The following is a 24,678-nucleotide window of genomic DNA, read 5'->3' on the forward strand; positions in this document are numbered from 1 at the left end:
CTAGCACAGCCTGAGCTCCCCCAATCAATCAGTCAATCAGTCAATCAATCAGTCAGGTCTGTCTCTCCAGACTATGCCCTCTGGGTGTCAGGTCACATCCCACAGCCCAGCACAAGGTCTGGGTGGCCAGAGTCCATGGTCGTTGAATTGAGCCCAATGGGGTGCACTGGCAGAGGCCAGTGGCTAGGTTCAGAAAGTCCTTTCAGCAACAGTTTCTTCCTCCCCCGGAGCTGAGTGCAGGGGAGGAAAGAATGGGCTGCTTTTTGATGTTGTGGTGCCTTAGAGATGGCTTGGATTCCCGGGTCCAGGTCCCCCAAAGAACCTCTCCTCTCCATGCAAACAACATTCCCTTTTCCAGCCGGCAGCAAGCAAACATCAAATGCAGCAAGAGATGGTAAGGTCAGACAACAAGAAGGACTTCCCAGCAGGGGAGAGGGAAAGTTTGCTTAGCTAGAGCTGCCATTCAGTAGAATGGGCTGCCTTGGATTGCAGTGAGGTTTCCTGAGTTGCAAACAGCAGAGGTAAAGATTTAGGCCAAAGGGGAGAAACAGAAAAGGTTCAGTTTGGCTGGTGAGGGAGCCAGGGACCTTATCCTGAGGGCCATGGTATGAGGGGCTATGTGTGGCAGCGTGGGGCCCCAGGGAGTGAAGGGGAGGGATGGGATTAAGAGATAGTGAGAAGAAGAGCCCCCAGGAGCTGGCGGACTGAGTGTAGGGAGAGGAAGGGGGCTTTGGCCGCAGGGTGGCCGAGGCCTTGTTCAGGTGGGGAGCGCTGGGAGGGAACGGGCTGGGTGGGAGGGGCTGGGGCTTCTGAGCAGAGAGGAGGTGTGAGAGGCTGCTGGATGCTCAGGCCTAGGCTGGGGAGGGAGGCCCAGGCTGAGAGGAGATTGGGAGGGGGGTCCAGCAGGGTGGGATAACCTAGGATTTGGGAGTAGCTGGCATCATCTGGCGAGAACAGAAATCCCCCCTTCCCCTAGAAGCTGAGGCAGCAGGACCTGAGAGGTGGGAGGAGGGGGGGTGGGGGGGCACGGAGATCAGATCCGACTGCAGGGGCCCCTAAGGACTGTCTGGAGCCCTGGGGCTTGGGGAGACGGGGTTGGGTCAGACCCCTCCTCTCCAATCTGTCCCCAGTGGAGCAGCCTGGGAGGGCCTGGGGTGGGGGAGGAGGCGGGAGGAGAGGGAGGGAGGGGCCGGGCCTCTGTCCACGGCATCAGTGCTGGTTGGAGGGAGAGGGGGGTGTGGAGCCAGCCAGGCCGCCTGTTCCCACAGCCGCGAGCTGAGCGTGCTGCCATGGCGCTGGCCAGGCCGGGGACCCTGGCCCCCAGGCCCCAGGCCCCTCTCCTGCTGCAGCTGCTGCTCTTGAGTCCTGCCCTGGCCCTCCTGGGTGGTGAGTTGGGGCACAAGCCTCGGGGGGTGGGGGGCTGGGGGTCTGTCTCCCAAAGCAGACACGCCAGGCCCCGGGGCTCTCTGTGTGGGTGCCAGGATGGACTGCAGGGCCGGGTGCAGGCCAAGATGTGGGTGCAGAGGGGTGTGCTGCTGCCGGAACTTGCGTGGAAGAGAGTGCGTCCTGGGACTTTGTTGCTGTGTGGGGTGGGTGGGGGGGCTTTGTGAAGGGATCCTGGGATGGGCTGTGCGGCTTGGGAGGGGTGCTGGGGCTGGGAAGTCCTGGGCTGTGAGTGTGGGGGGTTGCAGGTAGTGTGAGCCTCACCCCAGGGTCTGCTGTGAGCGTGCGCGGGGCTGTGGGGTGCGAGCCGTGGGTGTGTTAAAGTTGTGAGCTGTCCCGGGTGAGCGGTGAGCCGTTGTCTGAGGCTTTCTGGGTGAGGTGTGCTGCGTCCGAGCACAACTTGTGGGACATAAGCTGTCAAGTGGGTTGAACTGTGTCTTAGCTCTGGACATGGGGACACGGGGACGTGGGGTGGGGGCAGCAGACCCCAGCCCAGTGGATTGCAGTGAAGGGGGAGGAGGAGATCAGGGAAACCCGGCAGCTACCTGCATCCCTCCATTTGTGTATTAGCCTTGCCTGCACTGGGGGGCTGGGGGTGCTCTGGGGCCCCTGGGGGTGGCCAGGCACTCAGGAGCATGTGTGCCCACCGCTGTCCCCTCTTTGGCACTCCCACGCCAAGCTGAAAGGGCTTCCTGAAGTCCGACCCCATTCGCCAAACGGTTTTGCTTTTGTCCGAGCAGATTCATGGATTCACGTGTGCACGCCTGGACTTCTTCCTGGGGGGTCTGGGGGACGCTTTGTCTCGGTCACTATAGCTACAGGGCCAGGCCTGGGAAGTCCCCTGACCCCGCCTCCAGTGCTGGAGGAGGGAGGGGGAGCCAACCTGGGCGGGTGGCCTGGGCCTCACTGCAGTGGGAGGGGAGGCTGTGAGGGGACTCACCCCTCGGACTCTCAGGATGGGAGGTCAAGCCTCCCCAGGCCCCTGGGGGCTTCCTCCCCATTCACGGGGCCTGCCTCACGAAGGCTTCATCTCCTCCTCTCTGCAGGGCCCTTGGGGAGGGCGAGGACCCCATTTTGTAGTGGAGGGCACTGAGGCTCTGGCAGGGATGGGGGCTTATGAGCTGGGCCCCTGAGGCAAATCTGGGCTCATGAGAGGAGGTGAGGGTCTGCTCTCTGCTCTCTGCACGTGAGGGGCATGAAATCCTGGTCAGTGGATCTGCTATCCGTCCCTGCCCTCTAATGTCTGCACTCGCATATGCACGTGCACACAGAAAAATGACAGACTACCTGCAAACACATGCACACGTGAACACACAAATCACACATGCATGCACGCACACACACACACCTGCACACTGGTGTGGCATGCACAAGGGCACACAGCACCACATGAACAGGTGTCCACAGGCACACGCCTGCACACACCAGTGTGCGTGTGTCGACGTGTGCATTCATGCTGAAATGTATGTTCACGTGAACCCCGACGCAGAGTCGACACAAAGTAGATGGGTGCTACAGAAAAAATGGACACTGATGTACGTGCTCACCTCCGCACAACCCTGCTGGGGTGCCCAGGGGCGGCCTTTCCCACTGTGATTGCTGTGCGGGGGGCCTCCTCTGGGATCCCCAAAGGCTGGGGTGAGGGCACCGTGGGCATGAGCGTTTCTGGATACCAGCACCCGAGGCCTGAGTGCCAGGAGAGGGGCTGGGGATTGTGCCACCTGAAAAGGAGTTTCTATCCCAGAGGAGATGGGGGTTTCTGGAAGCCCTTGGGCCCCTGGCTCCGCTGCTCTTGCTTGCCAGGCCCGGAGCTGAGCCCCTCCACCCTGGGCCCACGCTGCCACAAAAGCCTGGCTGGTTGCTGTGGAGAGGGCCAAGCATCTTGGAGTACAATGGGGCGTGCTGGGCTCTCACATCCCTCCCCACACCCTGGGAGCCCACTGACAAAGGGACAGCAGTTCAGTCCCCCAAGTCTGGCCCCTCCTCCAACCGGGAGGGCCGGCGGGCGGACTGTGGGACAGAGGCAGGGGTGGAACGGGGCGCCACACACATGTGAACCAACCTCAAGACTGGCTGGATAGACGGCCTCTGCTCCAGGTAAAGGTTCGTTGGTCAACGAATAAATATTATCAGTGACCGCCACCTGGAAGATGCTGTGCTAATGAACTAACATGACGGGCTTTGTTATTTTTGTTTTTGTTAAAGATTTTATTTATTTATTTACTTACTTACTTATTATTTTTAAGTAACCTCTACACCCAGCGTGGGGCTCGAACTCACAACCCTGAGATCAAGAGTCGCATGCTCTACCGACGGAGCCAGCCAGGCGCGCCACAGGATGGACTTTGAATCTCACCATTGCCCTGTGAGGTCGGCTCTCACACCCCCAGTTTACAGAGGAGGAAATGAGGCCCAGAGAGGGTCAGGAACTTGCCCAGAGTCACAAAGCTAGCGTGTGGCAGGGCCTGCATTTCACAGCTGGCTTCAGTGCTAGCCTGTGCAAAGTCACGCCCCTTCTCCGTGCTTCTGCTGAAAGAGGGCAAGCCATGTAGCTCTGAGGGCCATCACAAGAATTTGATGAGAAAACACAGTGGTTCCCCAACTTAGGTTTGGCGTGGAAGTCCCAGTTTTTTAAGCACATTTTAGACGGAGACCACTAACAGTTAACAGTGGCCTGTTTGGGTGGCAGAACCTCACCAAGTCTGTCTGGCCCTCACAGGGGCAGTGTCTCCACGGCCCTATGGCTCTGAGACCAAAGCCAGTGCTAGGCAGCGGGGAGGCGGTGAGTCCTGACAGCCATCGTTGCCATAACTGTTACCAAAATTATAAATATTTACCCCCTGCCCCCTTTTAGCCTTGGGGGGTAAACCTTTTTGTAAAAGAGTACTCCAAACTCTCCTGTCTTGTTAGAGTAACTTAGCCCTCTCCTGATGGCTCTGAGGCAGTATTTGTATCATATGGTACTGTTATTCAGTCCTGTCCTCGAGGCCTAGTGATATTATTAGATGGACAGTTTTTGCCCCTGTGTCAGAACCTCCCACATCTTACAAGATCTTGGGCCACTTCTGAGAAATATCCTCTTTCTTGGAGTGCCTGGATGGCTCAGTCGGTTAAGCGTCTGACTTCGGCTTAAGGGCATGATCTCACAGTTCGTGAGTTCAAGCCCCGCATCGGGCTCTCTGCCGTCAGCACGGAGCCCGCTTCAGATCCTCTGTATCCTCTGTCTCCCTCTCTCTCTGCCCCTCCCCAACGTGACGGTGCCCTCTCTCTCTCTCAAAAGTAAACATTTTTTTTTTAAGCATTAAAATTTTAAAAAAGAAAATAGAAGAGAAAGAAATGTCCTCTTTCTTGCTTTGTCAAGACAAGAAGCTTCTCAAAATCCACCCATGAGTAAACACTTCCCATGAGTTGTCAGCAGTGATCACTAGGCCTGTTACAAGTACACGTAAAGTAGGAGTTACTAAGCACTGAGTGAAGGACAGCTCGCTCTGCCCAGGCGGATCCTGGAACCTCCACGCCTGCTCCAGCCTTTAGAGCCTTTTTCCAGTGCCTGGGGAAGGCTGGGCTGGAATGCACTAAAATGACAATACATGGCTGGTGATTTGGCATTTGCAAAGTGGGAATTTCACAGGCTTTGGGAGATGTGGACCTTTCAGAAGTCTGGAGATGGCAATCTACTTAGTTTTTTGAGGGATGATTTGGGGCAAGTTTATAACCTCTCCGAGTGGGAAGACGGTTTTCTCACCCGGGGCCCACCTTTCCTGGTTTGAATCAAATGTAATAATGTAATAATAGACGCAACACGTGCACCACAGCCTGGAGCACATAGTACGAGCTCAGTAAATGATTGCTGTTATATTATTATGATCGTTCTCTCTGGGGAGAGAATTCCCTTCCTGGTGTCAGGATCTGGGCCTTCCGGGGGACAGGGCAGCGGGTCAAAGGGGAGGGGCATGTGTCAGTTAATCCCTCCCCTGCCAGGTCGTCCCAGGCAGCCTGAGAGGTCAGGAAGGATTTGTAAAGATAAGCACAGGCCCCTCGTTGCCCTGGCGACAGGCCACGCCCCCCCAGGCTGGCTCAGGGACGGCCCCCCTTTGCCCCACTGCCCTCACCTCTCTGCCTCTCAGCCCAGGGCCAGTCTGGCTTTATGGTCTCACTCCTGCAACACAGAGGACCTAAGGTCAGCGGTTCCGTGCCTCGACGTGCAGAGGATTCCCAGGAAGCATGCTGCAGTGCAGATTCCCAGGCCCCAGGCCCCAGAGCTCTGAATCTCCAGGTCTGGAGCAGGGGTCAGAAATCTGTATTCTTAACACAGGCCGGAGGGTCTGGAAACCCCTGGGGTGAAGACCTGCGTTTGGATTCCAGCCTCTTATGGGCTGTGGGACGGTGAAGTCACTTCATCTCAAGCCTCACTTTCCTTAGCTGTAGAACAGGAATAACAGCACCATCTATCTCCTAAGGTGAACATTAATTAAGATTAATGGGAATACACAAGAAAGACGGCTGTCTCTCACAGGCAGGCTTTCGGGGCTACTGCATGCCTTTTGGGACAGGCAGCTCCCTCCCTCTCCACCTGGCTCTCACTGGAGGAGCTCCTTCCTCCCCTGTGGCTGGACTGTGTCTCCTGGGGTCATGGGCCACCTGCCCCACGGTGATGCAACACCTGCCCCATTTCCCTCACACACTGTCTCCCCATCCTGGTCCCATCTGCTCTGAAATGGAAGGCTCTGAACTGGGGGCAAAGCCCCAGATCCGGGTGGGGGTCCCTTAGGCCACACGGTAAGGAGCAGCGCCTTGTTGGCATTAAATGAAGGGCCTGCTGGTGCAGGACCCGGAAGCTAGGGCTCCTCAGAGTGGGCGCTATGGTTACTGTCACCCAGTCCTGGGCTGTGCTGGGTTGACGGACCCTGATCAGAATGGCCACAGCCCTCACCAGGCACCAGGCTTCACGCAGGTCACCTCAGTGGCTCCTCACAACACCCCATGAGGTGGCACTGTTAGAACCCCGTAAGCCAGGCCTGTCTGATGCCCAAACTTGTGTCCTTTCCTCAAGGAGCTTGATTCACCCCCACCCCCATCCAGGCATCTTCCCACCTCCCTCAGACCATCTTTCCACCTCCCTCAGACCATCTTCCCACCCCCATCAGACAGCCTAGCCCTAAGGGACATGGCTCTAAACTGATCAGCCACAGTGGCTGGGGTGGGAAAAAGAAGGATGAGCTTCCCAGAAGCCCCTCAGAGAGACACAGATACCCTGCCCTCACCTACATGACCTGGCTTGGGAGGGGGGCTGGGGACTGATGCCTTGAGCTGGGGAGGGGCCTGTGGATGCAGGAGTCCTACAGGGTTATGTCCGCCTGCCCCTTGCAACGCGCTTAGCCCTGGGTGGGCACAAGAGCCCCGGTCAGGGAGTGAGGGAGCCCGTGTTGAGCTGTACCAGGTGCTCTGGGCACTCGGGGGTGGGGCTGACAGCCAGGTTCTCTCCCTGGCGCCATGGTCCACATCTCCATATCCCTGTCCCCCATCCTGCTGGGCCCTGGCTGGGAAGGGTGGGGGTCGGCCAGTGGACGGCCCTGCCTGGTGGAATGTGGATGACTCTGGAGAGGCTGTTGAGCCTTATCTGGGGGGTAGGGGGGGTCTTCACCAAGGTGGGGGAAGGGAGGCACAGGGCCTAAAGCTGTTCCAGGCCTGGTTAGTGTCTGGATGACAACCTGGGCAGAGGAGGAGCACCTCTCAGAGCCCCAGGTTGGGGGGGGGGGCTCCTGCTCGTGGGTGGTTCCTCTCCCCCCATCACTTACTGAGTTCCCACAAGCGGGCAACTGCATACCTGAGGCTTTGAATCCTCCCACATTCTATGAGGCATGCCCTATTAACATCCCTTTTCTGATGGGAGACAGAGGCTCAGTAGGAGAAATGACTTGCTCAAGGTCTTAGAGCTAGTAATTGAGCTGGGATCTGAACCCCGGGCAGTTTTACTTAAAGCCTAAGTTCTTTTTTTTTCTTCCAAATTTTTAATGTAAATTCTACAGTGCAATATCAGTTTCACAAATAGAACTCAGTGATTTGTCAATTACATACAACACCCAGTGCTCATCCCAACAAGTACCCTCCTTAATACCCTTAATACCCATCCCCCATCTAGCCCCTCCCCCACCCACCTCCCTCCACCACCCCTCAGTTTGTTCTCTATCATTAAGAGTCTCTTATGGTTTGTTTCCCTCTCCCCCCACCCCCCCTTTCCATATGTTCATCTGTTTTTTTCTTAAATTCCTCATATGAGTGAAATCATGTCAAAGACTAAACTCTTAATCCAGCACTACAGGCTCTCAGGCAGGTGGGGCGGTGGGGCGGGGGGGCGGGGAGCTGGCTCTCTCAGTAACTTGGCTTCTAGATCAGCAGGTGACCCTCTAACACGGTGGAGGCAGCACAGTGGCCTGAGCCAGGTGTCTGTCAGCAGGTCTCAATACCTGTCCTGTACCCTGTGACCTTGGCCATGCCAGCAGTCAGGCAGTTGCTGAGGGGAGATACAGTGAGGGCCAGGGATCCCCTGAGAGGTTTCTAGGCCCGAGGGGAAAGAAGAGGGTGGGAAGGAGGGACAGGGAGGGGGCCCGGCTCACAGTCCCTGCCTTTGAAGTCCTTCATCTCCGGTTTCACACGGGGATGGAGCTGCCAGACCCCTAGCAAGAGAGGCGGAGGGGACAGTGGGAGGACACCCCCCCCCCCCCCAGGAAACGGAGGAGCCACAGAAGGGAGACCCAGAGCAGACTCCCCTCCCCCCAGGGGGCTGAAACATGTGACAGGCTTGAAGGTCGTCCTAGTGCTAACTTGCTAACTTGCCGTGAGACCTCAGGCAAGAGTCTTTGCTTTCTCTGGAGCCTCAATTTGTTCTTTTGTAAAATGGGCATGACAGAGCCTGCCCCAAAGAGCCCCTGCAGGGAGGGGGTCAGACAGTGGAGCGCAAAGCTCCCAGAGTCAGAGGGTGTCTGCCCTCTAATCCTGCCCGGGTGGGGGTGGGTAGCCAGGCATCCGGGTCCCATTTCTCTGCTACGGAGACCCTCCTGATGTGCGTGGCCTGTAGAGTCCCTGGCCCTCCCTCTATCCTCCTGAAAACAGACAGAGCCATGCTGCTTTCTGGCTCTGGGATGCGCCTGAGTTGTGGGGAGGGGAACGTCCTGGCTCCCCCCACCCAGCCAACTTTCTCTCTTTGCAGGAACGGTGCCATCGGAGACCCCAAGTGTCTGTGCCTCAGACCCGTGCGCTCCAGGGGCCGAGTGCCAGGCTATGGAGAATGGTGGCTACACCTGTGGGCCCACAGAGCCCCGGGGTTGTGCCAGCCAGCCATGCCACCATGGCGCTCTGTGTGTGCCCCAGGGGCCAGATCCCGATGGCTTCCGCTGCTACTGCGTGCCCGGATTCCAGGGCCCACGCTGTGAGCTGGACATTGACGAGTGTGCATCCCGGCCCTGCCACCACGGGGCCACCTGTCGCAACCTGGCTGATCGCTATGAGTGCCACTGCCCCCTTGGCTATGCAGGTAACAGCCTCAGCCGCCCTGGGAGGAGGTCTGTAATGTCCATCCTGTCCATCCCGTCAGCAGCTCAGGGTGTCAAATCACGAATTCAGCTCCGACTTTAGTGTAGAGACATCCACTCTGGGTCTTGCTACAGAACTGATGCTTCTCGGGCTGACCTGGCAGCTCGGGATGAGAGTGCGAACGTGTGAGCGCGCATGGTGCCTGACATTTAACAGACACTGCCCAAATGTTATTTCAGTCCCTTCTAGAGTTCAGTTTGGCGCTGGGGGGTGGAGACACCCCCAGGCACCTCTGGTGGGACCGGAGTGCAGGTACGCCCGGTTTGGTTTTAGTAAGGACAAGCCTAGACAGTATATCTAGCATCTATTCACTCCAGACCTGTGTCAGGCTGTAGTGTAGACACCGTCTGGCTCATCTCATGGTTCTAGAGTCTCTACTCCTGGTATGGTTCAGCTTGCAACGTGGGCCCTCCTCCCCTCTGGGTAGGCCCTAAAGCTCCAGCAGGGAGACACTGTTGGTCCTGTTCAAACTGTGGACGCACCCCCAGGGATCCCTGCTATCCACAGGGGGATAACGCATAGACAAGTGCTGAGAAAAGTGACTGGCACCAGCACACGCTGGTTCTCTCCTCCAGAGCAGGGCCCTGTCCCAGGCCCATCCACGTTCTAAGGCAGGAGCATCCTGGAGTGACTGCCTAGAAGCCAGGAGGGAGGGGGCAGCTGGGCACAGGTCTGGAAGAGGCCAGGTCTACTGCCCCTTCTGGAGTTCAGTTTGGTGCTGCAGTCTATACCGCAGTGGGGAGCCTGCAGTACAGACACTGCTGGTTCTATGTCAGCCCTGAATTCAGACAACTGTGCTCTGAGGGCAGAAGGCAGTTTCAGGTCACCCCGGAGCAAGGGGTACAGGCCGGAGGGACTGGGTTCCAGGGGAGATGGATCTTGGCACTTTGGAAACGGGTCCCATGTGTCTTTCTCACCACTTGAGAGTCTCGGTGTCTGGAGTATCAGTTGTGTGTGTGGGAGGGAGGTCACGCCAAGGGCCTGTGTGTCTGCCAGCATCTGCGGGGTGTCTGGGCTCCCTGAAGGTATTTGTGGGAAACGTAGGTGTGTTAGCAGGTGTGCGTGTGACAGATGTGCGGTGCTTGGGCGCTTTGGGGGAACACTTTCTGGCTCAGTTGTGGATGTGAGTGGGGGCAGAGTCTGCCATGACTCATTTCTCTCCTCCTCCTTCCGTTCCAAGCCAGGCGGGGGAGGCTGGGATTCCAGGCGGCCAGGGCCTGGCTCCCCCTGGCACAGGGAGGGTGGGAGTAGGACTGGGGTGGGAGGAGTGAGGGGGTCACGGGAAGGAGGGGCCATGCTTTGTGCTCACTGAGCTGGGAAGGGGGGACGTTTCCAGCCGGAGCCAGCTGGGCTCCTGGCCCCCCAGAACCAACCCCGCTTAGGTGGCAGGCGGCAGGGCCTCCGGAGTCTATCATGACATGTGGGCTCCTGGATGAACTCAGGCGGCACACCCCCAGACCCCGAAATTCTCCATTTCCCTCTATCTCCACACATCCCCAGTCCCTGGCCAACTGTCTCAGTTTTGGCTCGGACTGAGGGGGTTCCCAGGACTTGCAGTTTTCGAAGCAAGACGGTACAGGGGGAGCCAGGAGAGGCTGGTCACTCATTTCTCGCAGGGGCAGTCCCTCCACCATGGAGGCCCTCTCTACACGCTCTTCAAAGCCAGCAGAGTGAGCCTTCTACAGTGTCCACAGCACCGGGTGATTCAGCTGCTTCCAACTTTTAGGATAAGCCCAGATTGGGGCCCCCAATGCCCCAATACCTCCACCCCTGCCTCGCCTCCTCCCCTCTCTCCTTTGCTCCTGCCCCTCCATGCTCCCCTTCCTGAGGGCATCATGCCCCAGCCCTAAGCTACTCCTGACCAGTTCCCCACCCTGGAATCCAGCTGCCATCACAGCCCCATCCCAATGTAGTGCGTGCCACTCATCTTTCAAAAGGCTCTTCTTCCAAGAAGCCTTCCCTGACTCCCAATACCCAAGGCCAAAACCCTGGCTCTTGCTTTTTTGGGATCCAGCACGCTCCCATTGCCGAGTTTATCACAATTAAAAGTCCTCATCTATGTAATACTGGCCCAATCACCGTCTCCCCGGCTAGACCGCTGTGGGCTCAGGAGACAGGGACGTCTGTCTGGTTTCTACCCCATTGCCACTGCTGGCTCAAGAAATACCTGCTCTAGATGAAAGGACCAACGGCTTCTCTCTGGAGCCTCAAGTTTCCACTCCTTGTAACTGTCTGGAGCTGGTTTCAGGGCGGCCTGCCTGGGCCTCTTTCGACCTCCCTCTGGGAGTCCATCCGTCTGTCTGTGTCTTCGGCCCTGTCCAGGGGTGACCTGCGAGACGGAGGTGGACGAGTGTGCCTCGGGGCCCTGCCTGCACGGGGGCTCGTGCCTGGACGGCGTGGGCTCCTACCGCTGCGTGTGCGCGCCGGGCTACGGGGGCGCGAGCTGCCAGCTGGACCTGGACGAGTGCCAGAGCCAGCCGTGCGCGCACGGGGGCCGGTGCCACGACCTGGTCAACGGGTGAGCGGACGGAGGCGTGGGAGGGGGCTGCGCGGGGCGGAAAGGCGGTGGAGGCAGGTGGGCCCCGGGTGCCGTAGTGCTCAGTCCGGGCCGGCCGGGCCTCGCTCCCCGCTCCAGGTTCCGGTGCGACTGCGCGGACACGGGCTACGAGGGCGCGCGCTGCGAGCAGGAGGTGCTGGAGTGCGCGTCGGCTCCCTGCGCGAACAACGCGTCCTGCCTCGAGGGCCTCGGGACCTTCCGCTGCCTCTGCTGGCCAGGTGCGTGCGCGTGCTGGGGCGCACGGGCGCGGCCCCGGGCCGTGGGGCCGGTGTGCGCCTGCGCTCACCTGCCCTCCGAGGGTGTGAGGGTGACCGCAGCTTCTCTGAACTCAAGGTTTGCAGTAATCTGCCAAATAGGGCTCATCACAGCACCTGCTCCTAGCATGGTTGCGAGGAAGGGAAAGGTGTAATGCCCGTGGAGCCTCGACAGGAGCAAAGTGCTCACTAGTGCTGCTAATAATGGTAACAGGACCCTGTTGAGGGCTGCCACGGTCGTCCCTACCCTCCTCATTGCATCCCTCCCTCACCGTTGGTGCCCCTATTCTGAGTTGTCGTCCCAGCCTGGCCCCGGGTTGGCCTGGCACCAGTGGTGGGGTGCGGCCCGGTGACACCGTATGACGGGCTGCCCGCGCACGTGTGCCTCCAGGCTACAGTGGCCAGCGGTGCGAGGTGGATGAGGACGAGTGTGCGTCGGGCCCCTGCCAGCATGGGGGACAGTGCCTGCAGCGCTCAGACCCAGCCCTCTACGGAGGCGTCCAGGCTGCCTTCCCCGGCACCTTCAGCTTCCGTCACGCTGAGGGTTTCCTATGCCGCTGCCCTCCGGGCTTTGAGGGTGAGTCCCCCTACACCCTTCCAGGGAAGCAGGTCCCTCGGTGTCCGGATGCAGGCCTGGCCCTGCCACACAGGGTGCCACCTGCCTGAGTCGGCACTTCTTGCCGGGTCTCAGTCTCCATAGCTCTGAAATGGGCCCTTCCAAATCTAGTCTGGTTCTGAGGGCACAGGTGGGAACCACGGCTGGCCCTCTTGCAGGGGACGAATGTGACGTGGATGTGGACGAGTGTGCCTCACGGCCATGCCTCAGTGGAGGCCGCTGCCAGGACCTGCCCAATGGCTTCCAGTGCCACTGTCCGGATGGCTACACAGGTGCCTGGGGGTGGGCTGGGCTTCGGGGCAGAGCCAGGGCAGAGTTGGCGGGCCTGGGGTGAGAAGGTTCCTCTGGCTGATATGTGGAGGCTGGATTGATGGGGATGAGGAGATCAGGAAAGAGGCGGGTGTGGGGGTCCAGGTGACAGCTAAGAGGGGCTGAGTGGGGACTGACCGGGCTTTGGAGGTGAAAGCAGAGGAAACTAATTGGACTGAGAACCCTTAGGAGGGACACTCTTCCGGCCCTAGGGGTTAGTCCAGGTGTGAGTGGGAGATGTCAGGAATGCTGGCTGCTTCTGCCCTGGGTGATGTTGGGTGAGCCTTGTCCGTTCTGAGTCCGGGTGTCTGTGGAGCACCCTTAGGGAGGAGCCTGGGTGGGGGTTGGCAGTCCTGGGACTGGGGCCCGGGAAAAGCCAGAGACTGAGGGTCAGGAGTACAATTGTGGCAGCTGGGGCCACGGGTGGCCAAGGCTGTCCGGGAGAATGTGTGCAGTCATGCGCAGAGAGAACTCTAGACACCTGGCATCCAAGGGCTGGGCAGAAGCCGACAGGCCTGCAGGGAGAGGACGGCAGTTTGGCCAGGACAGAAGAGGTAAAGGGGGGCATCACCACTTGACCTCTGGGGAGCTGCTGCCTATGGGGCAGGAGTTGGGCTGCAGAAAGCCTCTCCCTGCCTCGGGTACCACAGATGCGTAGACACACAGTTACCCTTGCGCAGATACTGGTGAACCCGAAGAACTCACACACTCTCTGAGTGTCCCTGCCCCCTCTGGAATGCCTGTGACACTTCCCCCACACCGGCCCACATTCCTGCCTGGGCACACTGCCTCCTCTCCCTGGCAGGTTTCCTGGGCACTGGCTCCCCTGCCCAGGGGAACGAGGTGGTGATTACCGTCCCTCCCACCTCAGCTGCCCAGAGATGCTGGGCTCGGTGTCCCCTACCCCCGGGGTGGCCACCACCCCCGGGTGCCCTCAAAGCCCGTCTTCTGTGCCCCGCGGGCCAAGATTCCCAAGTCCTGCCCGGGAGCAGTGGCCTTGCAGGCCCCTGGCACACACTGGCCCCCCCCCCCCCCCCCACACACACAGCACACGCTGCCTCTGAAGAGCGTTTCTGTGCATTTCGTTCCCTCCTTGTCACCCCACCCCCGTGAGGTAGGGTTCTTACACATGAAGTAATGGATGCTTGAGAGAGGGGGTATCATTTCCCGAGGTTCACCAGCGTCAGCCAAAGCCCAGCTCCTCCCCAAGCTGAGCTCAGCGGACGGGTGACAGGGAGGTCAGGTCTGAGGTCAGGGACGGGGCGGGGGAACCCCGCTGTAGGGCTGTGCTGCTTGCCACTGTCCACCCTCATCCTCCCTTTGGGTCGTGCTGGCCTGGGGGAGGCCAGTGCCTGGCATTCCTGAGGCGGTTCTGAAGGAGGCGGCTGGCCAGGCGGGGAGCTCTGCTCCCTGGGCTCAGCACCCACCCACCAGTCTCGGCCATCCATGGGAAAATGCAATGGGGCCGCGGGCTCTGTGGACCTTCCTGGGGGGCCTGTGGCTCCTGGCAGGTATGCAGGGCCTTGGACAGGGTGAGGTGTGGCCGGCTGTCCCCAGGAGGCTGTGGTGTCTGTGGGCCGACTGGGACCAGGATTCAAATCCTGGTGGCTTTTCTGGGCCTGGGCCCCTCCAGCGGGGGTATGGGTCGGGTCAAGGGCCAGCCTTGGTTGTTTCATGGAGGCTCTGACTGAGCTGGGGTTGGGCTGTGGTCTCTTGACCCAAACTGGGACCAGAGCACCTCGTGTGGGAGCTCTTGGAGGGGAGGGTGATGTGGCCCCTTCAGCATGGGGCCCTGGGGGCAGAGGGACTGGGGACTGAAGACTGGATGCATATGCCCACCCCCGCTCCCTCCTCCATCTGGCACTCTGTCCACAAAAGCTGTGCCAGACCCCTTGCTGGGCACCAAGGACATATTCAGGTCCCTGGAGGAGATCCCAGCTGAGGAAACAGATACTTTCAGTACAGGGTTCTGGGGAGCTGTGTCTGGGGGTGGGCAAGGAGTCGGGAGTGACACAATAGCTTGGGAATCAGAGAAAAAGCCCCTTAGGGCTTTTGAATTTGGGCTTTGCAGGGTGAATAGGAGTTTGAAGGCAGGGTCAGTGAGGAGGAGGCGGAGGCATTCCAGGGAACAGTATGAGCAAAGCCCCCAGAGAAACGCTGTCCAGGAAATGCCTGGAGGAACAGGCAGTTGGAGGTGTGTGGGGAGCAGGGTTGAGACTTGAGGGCCTGGGAGGGCCCAGCCCCCGAGGGATGTGGAATGTCAAGGTGAGTGAGTGAACCTTAAGCAGCAGGGGAATCTGGCCAGGCCAGGAGATGGATGGTAGGGGTGGTTGAAGGCAGGCAAAGTAGAGGACACTAGACTGTGGCCCTCAGAGCTGATGAGGCAGACGGGTGGAGTAGGGGAAAGGCGGGGGGGGGGGGGACAGAGAGTGCTTAGGGGATTGAATCCACGGGGCATGGAGGCCCACCAGACATGGTAAGGGAAGGGGCATCTTAGATACCTGCCTCCAGGGACTTCAGGAGACCATGAGAAATCTTTTGGGAATTAGGAATTGGTTTGGTTGACAGGTGCTGAGATCCCTGTCCCAAAAGGTGTGTAAGTTCTGCATCAAGATTGTGGTTCTTGCCTCGAGTGCTGAACCTTGGCCTGGTCTCTCCTGAAGGCCTGACGTGTCAGGAAGATGTGGACGAATGCCTGTCGGAGCCCTGCCTCCATGGCGGGACCTGTGATAACACCGTGGCAGGCTATACCTGCTGGTGCCCGGAGACCTGGGGCGGGCACGACTGCTCTGTGCGGCTCACCGGCTGCCAGGGCCACACTTGCCCACCCGCTGCCACCTGCATCCCCATCTTCAAGTCTGGGCTCCATAGCTATGCCTGCCGCTGCCCACCTGGTACCCACGGACCTTTTTGTGGCCAGAACACCACCTTCTCTGTGGTGGCTGGGAGCCCTCTGCGGGCCTCGGTGCCAGCTGGAGGTCCCCCGGGTCTGGCACTGAGGTTTCGCACCACACTACCTGCCGGTGCCTTGGCCACTCGCACTGACACTCAGGACAGCTTGGAGCTGGCACTGGCGGGGGGCACGCTTCAGGCCACACTCTGGAGCCATGGCAACGCCACCGTGCTTCCCCTGGGGCCGCTGGACCTGGCCCTAAATGATGGCCACTGGCACCAAGCCGAGATTTCGCTCCGCCCGGGGGTCCTGGAGCTGCGGCTCTGGCATGAGGACTGCCCTGCCCGGCTGTGTGTGGCTTCCAGTCCTGTGGCCCCAGCTCCCGTGGCTTCCGCGGCCCCGACGCCTGCCAGGTTCTGCTCCGCCCAGCTGGGTGGCGCAGCCTTCGAGGGCTGCCTCCAGGACGTGCGTGTGGACGGTCACCTCCTGCTGCCCGAGGATCTCGGCAAGAATGTCCTCCTGGGCTGCGAGCGCCGTGAACAGTGTCAGCCTCCGCCTTGTGCCCATGGAGGGGCCTGCGTGGACCTGTGGACTCACTTCCACTGCAAATGCCCCCGGCCCTACAGTGGTCCTACATGTGCTGATGGTGAGGAATAAGCCCGGGGGACCCTGGGGCAGAGAGTATGCCTTCCCCTCGCTTACAGGCCTCTCACCTGATACCCTCTCTCCCCGCAGAGGTTCCTGCTGCCACCTTTGGCTTGGGGGGCACCCTGAGCTCTGCCTCCTTCTTGCTCCACCAGCTGCCAGGCCCCAACCTCACCGTGTCCTTCCTCCTCCGTACTCGGGAACCTGCTGGCCTGCTGCTCCAACTTGCCAATGACTCAGTAGCTGGGCTAACAGTATTCCTGAGCAAGGGCCAGATCCAGGCTGAGGTGCTGGGCGGGCCCGCTCTGGTGCTCCCTGGGCGCTGGGATGATGGGCTCCGCCACCTGGTGACGCTCAGCTTCGGGCCTGACCAGCTGCAGGGCTTGGGGCAGGAGGTGCACGTGGGTGGGAGGCTCCTCCCTGCGGACGCCCAGCCCTGGGGTGGGCCCTTCCGAGGCTGCCTCCAGGACCTGCGACTCAATGACCTCCACCTCCCATTCTTTCCGCCGCTGCCGGGGAACTCAAGCCAGCCCGGCGAGCTGGGCAGCAGGCAGTCCTGGAACCTCACCGTGGGCTGCGTCTCCGAGGACACATGCAGTGTGAGTTCCCTGGGGAAAGGGGTGGGTCCCTTTCTCCAGGGTCTGTCGTGCATCACGGGGTTAGCATCCCCTTCTGCTGGTGAGGAAAATGGCAGGAGGTGAAGCACCTCTAGCACCACTGCTAGGGACTGGATTCACATTATTCTCTCTGGCCCAGCTGCTCTTGCCCTCTGGTGGTCCCCATACCTCCCTCCCCAGTCTTGGTCTGAGACAGACACCCGGGCCCAGGCAGAGGGCTGGCTGAGCCTTTCTGTAGGAGCTACCTGGGGGACAGGGACATCCCTGGGTCCATGAACAAAGCACCAGCCTTGGAATAGACGGAGTTTGAACTCTGGCTCCTCTATTTACTGGCTGGATGAGTCAGGCAAGTGGCTTCTCCTCTCTGAGCCTCAGTTTCTTGATCTGTAAAATAGGGACAATGGTGACATCCTCTCTAATTGTCTGTGAGGAGTTAATGTGTCTGTAGTGGTTATGGAGGGGTGGTGATAGCCCCCAGGCCTGAGCCAATCCCTGCCCTGATTCTTCTGCAGCCTGACCCCTGTCTCAATGGTGGAATGTGTCTCGTCACCTGGAATGACTTCCACTGCACCTGCCCTGTCAACTTCACGGGGCCAACATGTGCCCAGCGGCTGTGGTGTCCTGGCCAGCCTTGCCTCCCGCCTGCTACCTGCGAGGAGGTCCCCGATGGCTTTGTCTGTGAGTGTGTACTGTGGGCAGCCCACATGCTGGATCCCGGACACCCAAGCTGAGTTAGAGCCCACCCTTACCCTGAGGGCACATAGTGGACCAGGATGCCAACACCCCCAGCCCAGCATGGTTAGGCCGCTGCATGCAGAGGGACAGGTTTTCTGGAGGAAGACAGCATTGACCAGGTTTCCAAGGGCAAGACTGGGCATAGGGGAGGACATTTTAGGGAAGGACAATAGCACCCGCAAAGGCCCTGGGGTTTATAAGAACAAGTGAAACATAGTTACAGGTGTTGGGGTGGAGCTATTGCCAGGAGGGGCCTTGAAAACTAGGCCAGGCAGCTCAGGACTTGTTCCCAAGGGTCGTGGGGAGCCATGGGGCCGTTTTAAGCAGGAGAAGCACATGATCAGCATTTTAAAGAGATGACTGCATTTTATTAAAATGCATGATCAGCATTTAAAAATCTGCGTTTAAAAAAGATGCTGCAGTGAATAGCCTCAGTGATGAGACAGAGCCAGTACACTGAGGAGGGAAGGGGGCAGATTTTTTGAGGCATAACTGTTGCCTGGTCTGTGACCTGGAGGGTAGGGTGGGCCATGGTAGGGTAGGGGCAGGTGTCCCCAGCACGGCCGGAAGCTGGTTCTCCGAGGTACAGAATTATGAGTGGGTGGAAGCCACAGCCGGGGGGGGGGCGGGGGGGGGGGGGGGGGGGGGGCAGTTCCTGGGATTAGATGACAGGCCGGTGTGTGTGACCCCTCGAGATGGGCAGGGGCAGTGGGGACGGCAGGTCTCTCACCCGGGTGCTTGGGCCCGGGTGGAGGCCGCTAGGGCATTCCCTGACGCTCCCTCTCCCCGCAGGTGTGGCCGAAGCCACGTTCCGCGAGGGCCCCGCCGTCGCTTTCAGCGGGCACAACGCGTCGTCGGGGCGCTCGCTCAGCGGCCTCTCGCTGGCCTTCCGCACGCGCGACTCCGAGGCCGGGCTGCTGCGCGCCGCCGCGGGCGCCCACACCGTCTGGCTGGCAGTGCGCAACGGCTCCCTGGCGGCGGGCGTGCGCAGCGGCCGCGGCCTGCCCGGGGCGGTGCTGCCGGCGTCGGGGCCGCGCGTGGCCGACGGCGCCTGGCACCGCGTGCGCCTGGCCATGGAGCGCCCGGAGGCCGCCGCGTCGCGCTGGCTGCTGTGGCTGGACGGCGCGGCGACGCCCGTGGCGCTGCGCGGCCTGGCCGGCGACCTGGGCTTCCTGCGCGGTCCGGGCGCCGCGCTCGTCCAGCTGGCCGAGAACTTCACCGGCTGCCTGGGTCGCGTGGCCGTGGGCGGCCTCCCGCTGCCCCTGGCGTCCCCGCGGCCCGGCGCGGCCCCCGGCTCGCGGGAGCACTTCTCGGCCTGGCCCGGGGCGCCGGCCCCGCGCCTCGGCTGCCACGGCGCGCGCGTGTGTGTCCCCTCGCCCTGCCTGCACGGCGGCGGCTGCCGAGACCTTTTCGACGCCTTCGCCTGCGCCTGCGGCCCGGGCTGGGAGGGCCCGCGCTGCGAGGCCCGCGCCGACCCGTGTCGCTCGGCGCCCTGTGCTCGAGGCCGCTGCCACTCGCGCCCCGACGGCGGTTTCGAGTGCCGCTGCCCGCCTGGCTTCGTGGGCCCGCGCTGCAGGTGCGGAGGGCCGGCGCGGCCTGGGCCCAAGGGGCCCTGTGGGTTGTCCGCGCGGGTGGGGGTGGGGGTGCGGCCCTCAGGGGTGCCGGGTGGGGCGACGAAGTCCCCCCCCCCCCCCCCCAGCCGATGCTCTGGTTCCGTGGGCCAGCCACTTCCCTTCTCGGAGCCTCCGTGCCCTCATCTGTGAAATGGGAACAGCAGGCCCCTAGGGTTGCCAGCTAAGACCCAGAACAGTTTGAATTTGAGATAAATAACGCTCTCGTCTGGGGGTGCAGGGGGAACACAGGGCTAGGTTTGGAAGAACACCTGGAGGCTTTCCTGCCTAGCCTCCCACCATTCACGTTTGTGCCCATTAGTCCCCTGAGGATGATGACGGGGGCAGAAGGAGGTGGTTGGACACTTCCCCCTGTCAGTCTGGTTTCGACTCCCTACTCCGTTTGGAAGCAAGCTTAGGGAGGGTTGTCTGGCCTGACTTCCCCCTTCCCCAGGCTCAAATTTTACGTTTAGGAACATGGTTTTTGTTCCAAGGAGAGTCCTGACATGTCATCAGCTTCTCAAAGGACTCTCTCTGTGGGGAGAGGTTCCCATCCAGGGTCTGAAGGTTGTGCACTATGTTGGGGGTGGGGACCACCCTATGCCCCATCCCTTCCACCTCAGACACCACTAAGTCTGTGGCAGGTGGGCCCCGAATTCCACAGCTCAGAACACAGAGGCTCCAGTGGCCTGTTGTAGCCTCAGGGGCTGGGGCCAGGTCCCCCGCATGCCGCCCCCAGCGTAGACATTGTGTTTTCTCCCCAGACTGCCTGTCCTGCCAGAGGCGTGCAGCTTGAACTTCACCTGCCTCAATGGTGGCCCCTGTGAGGGTGGGCCCCGGGCTGCCAACTGCAGCTGCCAGGAGGGCTTTGCTGGCCAGAGGTGGGTCTGGGGGCCGGGGGCCTGGGAGCTGGGCACGGTGGGCCCCTGGATGCCCTCCAACCAGGGCAGGCAAAGTGGGGTGTGGATCCTTGCTCACCATCCCACCCCTCACTGTGATCACAGTGCCAGACAGCCTACCTCTGCCACTCGAGTGCTTTTCTCCTGGGCTTTCCAAGGCCGTCCTCTGTTATGCTGTCACCTGGGGAAGTAGTTGCCTGGTGGTGTTTCTTAGAGCCTCGTCCTCAGCCTGCCTGCCTCGGGTCGCCCAGGGAGACTGGACAGGTGCAAGTTCTGGGCCCACTCCGCAGAGAGGGCATCAGCATGCCTGGGCAGCCGCCCTGTGCTTCCGATGGAGCCAGTCATCCTCAGCCACGAGCTGGGGCAGAGGGGGGTGGTGGTGGAGGTCCCAGTATGCTTCAGTCACCTGGCAGGGACAGCCCATGGGGACAGCGGATGGACACCTGTGTATTGGTTGGGGGTGGGGGGAGTGTTGAGAAGCTAAAGCAGACGGGGGAACAAGGCAGCTTCCTCAGCCTTTACCTTCTCCGCTTCCCAGATGTCAGATCCCCTGTGAAGCCAACCCCTGCTTGAACGGGGGCACCTGCCGGGCAGCCGGTGGGGTGTATGAATGTATCTGCAGTGCGAGGTTCTCAGGCCAGTTCTGTGAAGTGGTGGTGAGTGATGCTACAGGGGCTTGGGGGGTGTCCTGTCTTGGACGTTAGCGAGATGATTGGGGGATGGGGGGTGGTGCGGAGAGCATGTACGGCCCACTGTTCCTGGACCAACCCTGTCCTGGGGTACGGACTAGTGGGGAGAGCCTGGGGGGCCCGCCCTCCCTCTGGGGACTGGCAGGGAAACGGCTGGGCACGGCCAAGTCCTATTGGGGATCAGGATTCGGGACCCACAGGATCTTGGAATTCTGGGATTTCAGTTGGCCGATACACGAGCCTGTAATCTCCAGTGGTTTGTGTGCCAGAATTCTAGAGCAGGACGATTTGGAGAGCCCAGGATTCTGAGCCAGAGCAGGCTCTGCTGCCTAAGAGAGCCCGTGACCGCAGGGCGGCTCAGCTGAGGAGGGGCCCAATAGATGGGGCCCAGCAGGCCACTTGAGCTTAAACCCCCTCCCCACCGAGGGGTGGAACAGGTGCCACAGGCCCAGTGGGCAGTGAGCCCACAGTGGGTGCTAATGGGAGAGACGTAGGCCGGGAGGCCTGGGGAGGAGCCTTGATCTCCACAGGCTTCTGGCAGCCCGGGTCATAAACCCGCAAATCCCCTCTGCTTCTGGGGAATGTTTCCTTTCAAGTTGAGCTTTACGGCCTCTGTCTCCTCCACCTACCCTCCTCCCAGGGCCAAGGGAGGAGATGGCTTTACAGCTCCCCAAGAAGTGCCCAGGGGTGGAGGCTGGTGAGGGCCCACTCGGGGCTGCTATGAATTTTTCTCTACAGCCTTGGATGCCTTTTCTCATTCAGGGCTGGGTACCGGGACTTGGGATGCAGGTCACAATGGGCTGAGAGGCTTCACGGGACAGAGGGAGGGCCGAGGAGTCTGAGACTCTTAGGCTCCAGAATCCAGGAATTTGGTGATTTAGTGGGAGGTGGGGGGGGGGGGGGTGGTGGTTAACAATTCCAGGCCCGTAGAATCTTTGATGGTGGCATCCTGGCAGTCTGTGACTGGAGATGGAGAGGTCTTCTGGGCTCCCTAAAGCTTGGTCTCAGTCTCCCTAGCTGGGCAGACCCTGGTGGATTCTGAGCTCCCCATCAGCTAGGTCGGCCTGCCCCCCCTTTCCTGCCCTGCACAGGCCACCTGGCCGGGGAGCCTCTTTTACCGCTTCCCGAGAGGCCTCCCACTTTAGAGTTAAGCATGGTCTCCACAGACACTAAAAAACCAGACCACCCTTTGGGATGGGGAGGGATCAAGTCCCCGTGGGCTCAGATTGGAAGAGTTTACTGCAGGGAGGGGGAGGCCGGGTTGGGAGGCTGGGTGGCAGGGGCCATCTCTGGCCACTAAAGGGAGGGCCTGCAGCTGGAATTCAAGACTGAAGGACGGTGGTGTGGCCACGGCATGGGCACTGGGGGCAGACGGAGGAGACTGCCGTCCTGGCTTGCTAGTCGTGTGGGGGAATCTGGGCAAAGCCCCTGTTTTCTCCTTCAGTACTTACCAAGAGCTACCACGCAGGCCTTGCTCTGGGCACTTGGAATTTACCGGTGAACAAAATAAAGCAAAGATTCCTGTCCTTAGGGACACGAGGGAGTGTCCTCACTCCCCCTCCGTTAGACCACTGTAAGCGTTACATAAAACCCCACGCACAGGCTCGCACCCTCCTGCTCCCCGGTCTCAGGCCTGGTGACTTGGTCTCTTGCAGAAAAGCCTGCCGCTGCCGCTGCCGTTCCCGCTGCTGGAGGTGGCGGTGCCCGCGGCCTGCGCCTGCCTCCTCCTCCTCCTCCTGGGCCTCCTCTCAGGGATCCTGGCGGCCAGGAAGCGCCGCCAGTCAGAGGGCACCTACAGCCCGAGCCAGCAGGAGGTGGCTGGGGCCCGGCTGGAGATGGACAGTGTCCTCAAGGTGCCGCCCGAGGAGAGACTCATCTAGGCCTGCCTGGCTGCGGGCTCTGGCACCTGCGAGGTGCGCCTACCTGAGGACCCAAGGAAGCCGCTTCCAGGAGCCTGCAGGGAAGTGGCTGGCCTCTTACCAGCCTTGGGGAGCTGCCGGAGAGCCTGGGAGACCTGGGCAAGTGTCACCTTTGCCGGCAGCCCCTGCCTGCGCCCCATTTGTGGACGGGAGAGGGGAGCACCGCGGGAAGCACTCAGGGAAGCACACCGGGGCCTGGCAAGGCCGTGGACGTCTCCATCGGACCTGCCAGCTCTTGCCCCGGCAGGTGGACTGCTGTGCTGGGGAGGGGCACACGCAGGTGCACACGGTGCATTCAGAAGTGCGTGTGGGCACGTACCTGGGGACTGCTGATCTGCAGATGCCAGTGAGAGTGTTCTGGATGGGGCTTGTGGGCCTGTCCGTGCCTTTGCTGTGGGCGCGCAGGACCGTGTAGTGGGTGCAGGCCCCACAGAGGTGCGGCTGGGCAGCGGGGATACCCTTCGCAGCCCTGGGGCAGGGGCAGTACGTGTTCTCCGGGAGGCCAGGCCAAGGCTTGCCCAGGGACCGAGACCCCCCAGCTCTGGCGTCTTCTCCCATGTCTGAGGCTGTCCCCAACCTGGAGGCAACTGGGAAACCGGAAGGAGGGTGGTCATCAGCCAGCGGCCCCTGGCTCCCAGGACAAATGCTCCTTCCGGCAGCTGTGTGGCAGAGTCGGACCACAGCCAGGGCGGATCTGCGGGAGCAGAGGACGGGCTGCCCCCAGCCGTCCCACCTTGCGGCCTCCGCCTACCTCACAGGGCTGTGGTGAGGATCAGTGGATGACAGCGGGGAAAGAGCCCGGGACGGTGTGCGCTACTGGGTTGTCTGGGTCACCCTTTTAGCTTTCAGGAAGGGTTGTCCCTCTGGCTGGAGCCGAGAGAAAGTTGGGGGTGGGCTTTCCCGGGGGCCTGCAAGCGGGCCAGAGGATAAAGGAGCAAAACTTCTGCCTCCCCCCCGCACCCCCCGCCCCCCGCCACGTCCCGCCTGACCACCTCTGGTTCTCCAGGGCCAGCACTCCCCTGTCACAGCTGCCTGGTGAGGCCACTCCTTCACCTACAGACCAGTCATCTCTCTAAATGGCTGGGGGCAGTGGATTCAGGACTCGCAGGAAGGCCTCCGAGTTGTTTGCTGAACTCAGCAAATGTTGGCATGGCCTCTTTGTGTCGGGGCTGGTCCTGCAGACACAGACACAGACACAGACACAGGGGAAGAATGTGCTGCTTTCCTTCCAGTCGGTCCCTTCCCTGGTAATGTCATCACACTGATCCCAGAGGAACACCCGCCCTCCCGGCCCCCAGTGCCGGGCCTCCTCCCAGCCCCACGGAGTCCCTTTGTCCCTGACCTGGAGACATGCCCTTCTGTCTCTCCTGTTTCCTTGGCCAGCACCTCCTGTGCCAAGACCAGGGGACCCCTTCCCAGTTTTAGATTGGCGGTTGACTTTCCCCGGCTGCCCTCGGGGTCTCAGGCAGCTTCCAGAGGCACAGGATCAAATCTGTGGGAGAACCGCGTGGTGATGAGGGGTAAGGGAGCATGTGGGCGCCCTCAGACTGAGGGGTTCAGCTGAGGCTGGGACAGGAAGGGCCCTGAACGCTAGGGTAAGGGGCTTGATGAGTCCTTATCCTGTAGGAGGTGGGACCTTTCCCCCAACCTTCTCCACTATGACTCCTGGGAAGGTGGGGGAGGAAACATCCGGTACCAGCACCTTAGCCACAGCTGGTGCTTTGGTTCTTTACTTTATTAAATCAGGGATTTGACAAACCTATGTCCTTGCAGACTCCTAAGACACACGGAACCCCAATAAATAAAAGTGCCACTTTTTGGGGAGCCCTATGTTGTCCTCCTCTCTCGTCCTTTTCAAGGACAGCCCAGGGACGGGGACACGACCGGATGATGGGCACA

At 60.7% G+C, this 24,678-nt stretch overlaps 1 protein-coding gene across 1 annotated transcript; it reads left to right on the forward strand.

The window, feature by feature from the left end:
* Window positions 1-1,278: 1,278 nt before the first annotated feature.
* CRB2 (crumbs cell polarity complex component 2) lies at window positions 1,279-24,603 on the forward strand. Its single transcript, XM_042963733.1, has 13 exons — window positions 1,279-1,386; window positions 8,654-8,977; window positions 11,359-11,554; window positions 11,672-11,811; window positions 12,239-12,424; window positions 12,622-12,735; window positions 15,436-16,311; window positions 16,401-16,909; window positions 17,440-17,605; window positions 18,455-19,238; window positions 20,037-20,153; window positions 20,710-20,827; window positions 22,516-24,603. The coding sequence occupies exons 1-13, from the start codon at window positions 1,290-1,292 to the stop codon at window positions 22,738-22,740; spliced, it is 3,852 nt and encodes a 1,283-aa protein (XP_042819667.1). The 5' UTR covers window positions 1,279-1,289; the 3' UTR covers window positions 22,741-24,603.
* The last annotated feature ends 75 nt before the right edge of the window (window positions 24,604-24,678 follow it).

This window comes from Panthera tigris, chromosome D4 (assembly GCF_018350195.1).
Source record: "Panthera tigris isolate Pti1 chromosome D4, P.tigris_Pti1_mat1.1, whole genome shotgun sequence".
NCBI classification, from domain to species: domain Eukaryota; kingdom Metazoa; phylum Chordata; class Mammalia; order Carnivora; family Felidae; genus Panthera; species Panthera tigris.